General features: G+C 35.0%; 1 protein-coding gene across 1 annotated transcript; it reads left to right on the top strand.

The window, feature by feature from the left end:
• The first annotated feature begins 1,260 nt into the window (after positions 1-1,260).
• Positions 1,261-5,560, top strand: dynll2b (dynein, light chain, LC8-type 2b). Its single transcript, XM_052100630.1, has 3 exons — positions 1,261-1,374; positions 3,943-4,079; positions 4,303-5,560. Exons 2-3 carry the CDS (start codon positions 3,948-3,950, stop codon positions 4,438-4,440), a joined length of 270 nt encoding a protein of 89 aa, XP_051956590.1. The 5' UTR covers positions 1,261-1,374; positions 3,943-3,947; the 3' UTR covers positions 4,441-5,560.
• The last annotated feature ends 3,936 nt before the right edge of the window (positions 5,561-9,496 follow it).

Consider the following 9,496-nt stretch of genomic DNA (forward strand, 5'->3'; position numbering starts at 1 on the left):
CTCTAGAAGCTCGTCAGTCAATCATTGTTTTGAGGAATTAATGCTATACAATGCTTGAAATTGCCAAAAAACTGAAGATTTCATACAAAGGTGTACACTACAGTCTTCAATGACAAAGGACAACTGGCTCTAACAAGGACAGAAAGAGATGTGGAAGACCAGATTTACAACTAAACAAGAGGATAAATACATTAGAGTCTCTAGTTTGAGAAATCAGACATTGGAGAACAGATAATCGGAAAAGAGTGTTATGGATTTTAACCCCATTGAGCATTTGTGGGATCAGCTAGACTGTAAGGTGCGTGAGAAGTGCCCGACAAAACAGCCACATCTATGGCAAGTGCTACAGGAAGTGTGGGGTGAAATGTCACCTGAGTATCTGAACAAACTGACAGCTAGAATGCCAAGAATCTGCAAAGCTGTCATTGCTGCAAGTGCAGGATTTTTTGATGAGAACTCTTTGAAGTAGTTTAAGAACAATGTTTATATTACTGAGTTGATGAAAATTTTTTCAAATTATAATAGTAATTTTTCACGTTGTTAATGTCCTGACATTGTGATCAGTTGAATGTCACTTTGGTGAATAAAAGTACCAATTGTTTTGTACTTTTTGACAAACCTAGACATGACATTTATTTAAATTCAGAGTTGTTAAAACATTAATAATGATTTGTGATCCTCGTTAATAAACGATAACCTTATGAAAACTTACCATGGATTTATTGTAGTAATATTATACTAACCATGACTGTAGTAAACCATGTTTTTTGTTTTTGTTTGGCAGTAACCAAGGTTTTGATACAATTAAACATGGTTTTACTACAGCATTACTTTATCCATGATAACTTGGTTTTAGAAATAGTAACCATATAATAATGTGGCTTATACCAACTCATTTTTAAAGGGTAAGTAAATCAGCCTAATCATTTTCTGTTTAGGCCTATAAATAGATTAAAAAAATAAGTAGGCTAATAATTGAAGTTACTAATTTTATCCGAAGAATTCATAAATATTATATTTAACAGAGGTATCTGTATTAGTATCGATATTGGCCTAAAGCTACTTGGTATCAGATAGAAAAAAATAAGTGGTATTGCCCATCCCTACCCATAACACTGGTGCATTGTGGGATGAAATAAAACGCTGGCAGTGGGAAGCTACTGGAAAACGCTCGTTACACGCTGGGTGAGGATCGAACGCAACCAATGAGAATGCCGGTGCAATGCTGTGGGCGGGGCACGTCTGGGATCGTGACGTGTAATTGCATGCAAGTATCAAGCAGAGCCGCATGGGTCGAGGTAAGACTCAAATAGTGTTTAGCACAGCGGCTGAAGAAAAAGCCTGAACACCACAGTGTACAATCATCAAAACAGGGTGAGCAATATGCATTTTATTTACTATGCATGCAGCTACAGAGCGTACGAGGAAAATTTGTATGCATTTCATTATTTAAATGCCTTCTACAAGTTAAGTCAGTAGTCCACAATTCAAATGAAACATTGTGGACACCGCGAGACAGACGCTACCTATCGCGGCCTTTCTGTTTGCTATAATTCTAGGAGATGTAAGGATTTAAAATCATCATTATATTGGTGGAATTGGAGTGTTGCGGCGCAGATTGTTTCTATAGAGATGATTTGGTCGCTGGCGTGAAATGAAATGAAAGTTAAATGTGCTTGCGGTCTCGAGAGAATTACTGTTATGCAATTATGCCAAAGATGAGAGACCATGGAAAGCAGATGCCGAGGACACTACCACCGTATGGCTTTAATAGCCCCATGTCTGTACACTGAAGTCCACCCAGAGGTTATTTTATGTTGACATGGCAGCACTTAGTTGAAAGTTACAGTAATTTGACATGTATAGATAATAGCCACAGTTTGCAACACCCTCGGATTGTCATGCATAGTTATATCATCCTTCTGTGATTCCCTCTCCATGACCTTATCAAAGGTAAATTATTAATGGTTCTTTGCAGCATAATGTACTCCCACTTTCTTGTCCAAGGAAATTTAATCCTTAACATTTGCTTTAAGGTCATCTTATTTATGAAACTGCATTACACGTGTATAAGTTTAAATGCCATTTTATAGCATGCAAGTTATTTATTTTTAATAACATTTCTGTTAAACATGCAATAGGGCTACATGTAGTTTCATTTCAGGAAACTATGCTGGGTAATGGTCTGATTTCTAAATTTTTGTGTTCAATGTCTTTCTCACTGAATGGTTTCATCAACTTTATCCCTCTCCTGGGCCCAACTGTGAGTGCCCGAGAGTCTTTTAAAGAGGGAGCTGATTGAGGTGGCCTCCTTTTTGTCCAATCATGACTACACAGTTCTTTTTTAGTTGATGCACTAGTTCCTTTATAAGGTGATTTGAAGAATAGATGTTTGACTCTGTAAACTAAAACGCAAGCGCATCTGTATTTGCCTTTTAAAGAACAGATGTTTTTGACCAGAAGAACTGAGTAAATCCAATGGCTTGGGAGGTCAACATGTAGGCCCAACTTTTGTATTCTTTACTATCTTTGGCTGAGTGCAAACATGTAGATGATTTCTCAGTTGATTTACAGTTGTTTTAGACCACAGAATAAAATCCTCAGGTCTCTGGGGTTTAAGTGATCAAAGATAGGTTTCACTAATTCATTTACATTTGCAAAGTTTTATAGGCTCAAAGGCTATATTAGCTACATTTTTCTTGATTGTTCTGTTTGTCTGCACATCATAAGTTTTTATTTTAATTTTAAGAGTGATCTGATATAGTGGGCTTTGCTGATATGTAAAAAGGCGGATTACCGATTAATCGGCCCATAGTTTTTAAAATTGATTCATATAATGTTTAAAGTTTTCTTAATCTTCCCTTACTATGACAGGTACAGACAACAATTGGCACTGTTAAACCAAAATCCCAATATAACCAGAAAAAAGTAAAGATTTTGTGCATAATGTGGGACTTTTTAAAAAGTAAACAAGCCAAAAACACACAAGGCTCTTATTTTGAAATGACAAGAGTCTTACCTCTGATACAATTCTGTTCTATGTTCAAGTATTCACCAAATATTGCTTTTCAATGACATAAGAATACCAGGTGAAGGGTTGTGCATATATGCTATATATTTTACCAGATGAAGGTTAATGAGAAGAAAGATGTATTATTATTATTCTCAAGATATGAAGTTTGAGACATAATGTGTGGACGGGACACGTTTCTGTTTAGTCAAATTTTTCTTTGCATCCCCTCACTTCAGTTTTGAACACTTGATTATATAATAAAAATGTTCATTGACGAGGATAAAAATATGCGTGAATATTGTCAATTATGAAAGCTATAGATGCATCAAATTCCCACAGGGTCTCAGTGTTTTGTTTCACTCCTAGAAGCCACTGTAATACTGTAGAATCAAGCCACTCTAACTGTAGAATGTAGATTTTTGCTGATTACGGGTAGCTCCAAAAAGCAAATATCGGCATTGACTAATCAGTGAAACGGATATGTCTGTCTACCTTTTAACTTTTTGGAAGTATAGCCATAGCACGTAAAATGTTAAAATGTGATTAGTAAAGTAATACAAATGGCTTAACAACCTTGTTTGTGTAAAGTTGTTGCCAATATTTCATCTCCCTGTAACTTTTGCATAATGAACACAAGGATATGAGAGACTGTCTTTTTACATTCAGAAAAGTCCAAAGTTAACAAAATAATTGAGTTGGTTTATCCGCCTAGAACAGTAGTCACACTGCAAAAATGACGGTTTGGACAACTTAACCGCTCCAATAATAAACTTTTTAAAAGGAAGATTTCAATTGCTTTTACAAAAATTTGAGTTTCTCATTTCAACTTTTTAAACCCTCCAAAGTTGCTATTTGAGCTTCATGATGTTGGTATGTTCTTCTTTGCACCACAACTTTATAAGTTGTTTTCTCTCTCTTTATAATTGTAGCCATCATGACTGACAGGAAGGCAGTAATAAAGAACGCTGATATGTCTGAGGACATGCAGCAGGATGCAGTGGATTGTGCCACACAGGCCATGGAGAAGTACAACATTGAAAAAGACATTGCTGCATATATCAAAAAGGTACAAATATGTGCGAGAGATGCCTTTGTTGGTTTAATTGATATTTTAAAAAGCAATACAATTTTATGACTTTTTTATGAGTCTTTTTTAATAGCTGTTAGATAATGTTGTTTGAGAATAGTGACATGTGAACTGAACTTGTAAGTCTGCTTTACCAGAATGACAACGTTCTGTTTTCATCAAGTACCTGTATTGTGAAAATTTTTTTCTTGTTTCTCTACAGGAGTTTGATAAGAAGTATAATCCAACATGGCATTGTATTGTGGGACGAAACTTTGGCAGTTACGTGACGCATGAAACAAAGCATTTCATCTACTTTTATTTGGGTCAAGTGGCCATTCTGCTCTTCAAATCGGGCTGAAGGAACAACTGTCATTCATGAAAGCTGGAAGTCAGATCTCCAAACCTGGACTGTGATGCACTAATGGCTTGAGCCACACTCAGACCACACACACACACACACACATATAGATGCATTACATTATCCCACATACACACTAATGACTTTAGCTATATAGGCTGTGTATATATGCATGGACCATGTATAATATTTTATTTGTATATGTTGCAATACAGTAAGTTTTGCTCTTTGTCATTGCACAAGATGAAGCAACAAGACCATTTTTGTTAGTTTTTCCTGAAACTAAATTTGTTTTGCACTGAAGTTGTACAAAATGCTTTGACCGCTGCCTTTAAATTATATTAAAGAATGATAAATCATAAATACTTTGTAAGACGCTATTCTTTTTTACCCAATTCAGCTAGATCCAAACAGAGGATTTCTTAAAAGTCTGTTTTAGAGGTTGATGGTGGATCGCTGTTTGTTTTGTAACCATAATAAGATTATGTATACTTAAGTTTACTTTGCAGCCTCTGTTTGTGTAATAATGTAACATGGTCAGTTGTCTTCAGTTGCTTGCAAAGTGGAACTCATGACCAAACTCCTCAAGATGGAAGCACTTGCTGCATGTATTTTTACTGAGAAAGAGAGTATACGAAGTTCAATTACTAATGAACAGAATCTTTTTATGAACTCCATTTGTAATCCAGCCTCTACCCCCAAGAGGACTTTTCAAATCAAGAGCACCTTTATCCATCTGAAGAATAGGACTATAGAAAATTGACTGAATTTGAAAATCAGTTGAAAAACGGCAAGCTTTTTTTTTTTTTTGGAAACAGATATATCTCCAGAGCACAACAAATAGCACTTTCTGAACTTGGAAAAAAAGAAGTTGATTGTAATTAAACCTGCTGTCAAGGGTGGTGCCATTTGTTGTAATGGATAAGATGGACAATGAAGCTGAAGTATACGAACAACTCAAGTTTCTATAAGAGATTAGCAGGGGATCCAACCATAAAATATCAGGATTAGCTACGATTACTCCTTGACGATGGTGTTCTCAATTATTTTTCCCCCAAAGAATCAACTTAAAAAAAAATCATTTGAAGGCTTTCTCATATGTGTATGTGTGTATGTGTGTGTGTATGTGTGTATATATATATATATATATATATATATATATATATATATATACTTCCAAAACAATCTTGAGAATCCCCCACATAGACCCATTGTCTCTGGGATGGGTATTCTCACAGGGAAATCTCGAGGTTTGGGGACTATCATATTAAACATTTTGCCCCCAATTTAAAATATATTAAAGCCAGCGTTGAGTTTTTACTTTTTCTAAATGGTCCTCCACAAATTGATGCTGACACAATCTTGTGCACCCTTGATATACAATCTCTTTACATTAACCAGATCAAAGGACTTAAGGCATTAGAACTTTCAACACCATCAACAGCCTTTTTAACCATTTTAGCATCTTGTTTTAAAAAGGACCTTTATCTTCTTCAATGATACCTTATATTTACAGATTTCAGGAACTGCAATGGGAACAAAAATGCCACCTACTTTTGCATGCCTGTTTGTGGACCATTTAAAAGAAACTGTCTTATATGAACCACAAAAAAACCCTTTCCTCTCATACATCATATCATGAAAAAGATACATTGATGATATTGTTGTACTATGGAAAGGCCCAGTTACCACTCTTCATTATTTCTTGCAGTTTTTAAGCTAACTTTGGTGGATGTAACTTCTCTTTAACCTATAGTGTTGAAGAAATTAGTATCATTGACATATAAATCAAAGAAAGAGGAACAAGTCTTTCTTTATTCCTCTATGATAAATCAATGGATAGAAACACTCTTCTACATGGCCAAAGCTTTCACCATGCCCCTTTAAACAGAGCCTGCCAATAAGCCAACTTACAAGGTTGAAATTTGTGCAAGCAGTGAGGATTATGAGGTAAATTACAAATGATTACAAAATTCTGAGAAGAGAAATCTATAAAGAAGAATGGCTGATTTTGAAAAGATTTTCTGAACCCATACAGAAGTTCCTTAGTGAAATCTGGTCTTATATACTGTACCACTTATGTCCCTAAAATAAGTGGTCAAAAATTTTGGTATTTGTTACAAAGTGATCCAGTTTTAAAAGATACGTTTAAAGATCCACCTCTTATAACCTACAAAAGAGCAGGAAACATTATGGACAAAGAGTGAGAGTTCATCTCCCAATGGAACCTGTAACTTAAATGTGGTAACTGTATTAATTGACAATATACAAGAGATAAATTTTTTTAATCATACAGTATACAAAGATAATATTTATATAAAAAGTTTTATCACATGCAAAACCAAATGTATATACATAATTCAATGCCCTTGTGAAAAAATTACTGAATCACAGGAGTTCAGTTATGAGTGACCTTGCCAATCCACTTTAAAGACAGAACCATCCCATGTCCTCCTTTTTGTTCTTTGTGTTGAACATATAAAATCCCCAACAAGAGGAGGCAATATTGATCAGCTCTGTAAAAAAAATACATGATTTAAAGAGTCTGTTCCAAGAAGGGAAGAATGAAGAATTGGTTTTAAAAGAATTCTTATAAATCTTTCAATTGTTTTAAATTCCTAATTTGATCAACTCTTTGTTTATAATTATTTTATGCATATTACAATTGTTCATGTATTTTCAAAATGTTTTGTTTTGTTTTTATGTATTTTTATTAGATGAGACATTTTTACAATTCACAAGACAATACCATTGGTTGAAAGTTAATCATGTGATTTATTCTCACTGTTATATAATTTAAAGGTACTAGACCATGTGATTACATTCTAGCCCATCAAATGGTTGTTTGTTGATTTGTACTGTTCCTTTGTTTGTATTTGAAAAACCCTTTGTCCACATTTATTGTTTTATCCCTGATGATGGTCTAGATGGCAAAACATGTTGGCAAAATAAAGTTTGAATTATTCTCCACTCCACAAGTGCTGCTGGATTTGCTTTTCAATTTTACACTTTTTTCTTTTTCCAAGCACTGTGTTGGTTTTGTGAAGTTGCGGCAGATTAAATCCACAATACCTCTCAGATTTCAAGCATGTACATTTAACAAAGGCTTTGATGTTTTTCTGATGAGTTTTCTTTTACCCCTCTTTTTAAAATAAATTTAAACAGTCAGCGGTCCTACTCACAGGGACTATCCCTTGGTGACATGACTCAGAATTGAAGCAATGTGCCATGTTTATTGCTCTAATATGGCTATTGAGGCTTTTGCTTCCCTGAGAACCTAACATCTGCACTGATTTTCTTAAGCTCTGCCTAGGATATGCACTAATGTACAGTACATCCATAAATGGGTCCATCAATGGACACCCATAAATGAAATGGATCTGCCATGAGCTTATTATAGCCCCTGGCAAAAATGATAGAATCACCACACAGAGGATATTCACCCAGATCTTTTACTTTGTAGCAAATAAACAAATCACAGATATGAACATTCTGGCTTCAAGAAACATCCCTCAAACAAATTAATCCACATTATTTTAATGAATGGGATATTTTTTCCAGATCAAGTAAAGGAAGAAATGATGGAATCATCAACAAAACAGAAATCATAATTAGTACTTTTTTGCTCCCCCTCTGGCATTTATGACAGCCAAAATTCTTTGAGACATGGACTTCACTAATGTAAAACAATATTGTTCATCAAGCTGGTTCCAACTTTCTCGAATAGCTGTTGACAGATCAGCTTTGCAGGATGTAACCTTGTCATGGACCAATTTCTTTCAATTTCCACCATCATTTTCAAACGAATTGAGATCTGGACTGTTTGCTGGCCATCTTATTGAGTTAATATGCCTTTCCTGAAGAAAAGCTTTAACGCTCTGCTCTGTGGCAAGATGCATTATCATCCTGAAAAATGACTTAGTAACCAAACCTATTTTCTATCGATGGAATGAGAAAAGTGTCCAAAATTTCAATGTACACCTGCATTGACTGTTGAGGTAATGATCACCATCTGCCCTGGTCGTTAACTTGACATGCAACCCCATATCACATCAATGACTGGGAAAATGTGATTGCTTTCTTCAGGCAGTCTTCTTTATATGTTTAATTAGAACGGCACCAGACAAAAGTTCCAGCATCATTGCCTTGGCCAATGCAAATTCATGATTCATCACTTAATATCACTTTCATCCAATCATTGACACTCCATGATTGTTTCTCTTTAGCCCACTGTAGCCTTGTTTTCTATCCTGACACTTTGACGTCTTCCTTGGTCTACCCATATGTTTTCCTTTTATAACCTTCCCATATTGTTTATACTTGCACCAAATGTTAGGCACAGCTGAATGGGAACAGCCAACTACTTTGCAACACTCCATGTTTGATTTCATTCTTGAAGGAGTTTTACAATCCTTTCCATTGTCTCAATTGACAACTGTCTTGTTGGGACCATGTTTTCATTCAATTAGCCAAACTCAACAGCTCGTTATGTCTGTAAGCACTCTCTTTTAACTGCAGACTAATTTGCATTTTTAGACTTGTTCCAGGATTTGTTTTAGAAATGCAAATACCATGGTGGTTCTATAATTTTTTCCTCAACATTAAGTGATTCCATAATTTTTTCCTCTACTTGATCTGGAATAAAAATATGCCATTTATTAAAATAATGTAATTAATTTGTTTGAGGGATGTTTCCTGAATCCAGAATGTTATTTTAGTACAAAAATAGTTTTGTGTCATATCTGTGATTTGTTTATTTGCTACAAAGTAAAACATCTGGGTGATAAGTGTGGTGATTTCATAATATTTGCCAGGGGTTGTACTTGGCAAAGATTACAAACAATGCTAGAAAGTCTCCTGTGTCTCACATGATTAAGTGCCACACAACTTACAATGAGCAACTTTCAGATTGCCATATCAAGTGGACCACACTTATGTGAACATATGTCTCATTTCTCATGGTTAACAAAAAAGCCTCAAGGACCCATAGCTACTTACCACCATTAAGGATTTTTCTGTACAGTGAAAATACTGTCACACTCAAACAAGCAAAGAG

The sequence above is a fragment of the Xyrauchen texanus genome, chromosome 31, assembly GCF_025860055.1.
Source record: "Xyrauchen texanus isolate HMW12.3.18 chromosome 31, RBS_HiC_50CHRs, whole genome shotgun sequence".
In the NCBI taxonomy this organism is placed as follows: domain Eukaryota; kingdom Metazoa; phylum Chordata; class Actinopteri; order Cypriniformes; family Catostomidae; genus Xyrauchen; species Xyrauchen texanus.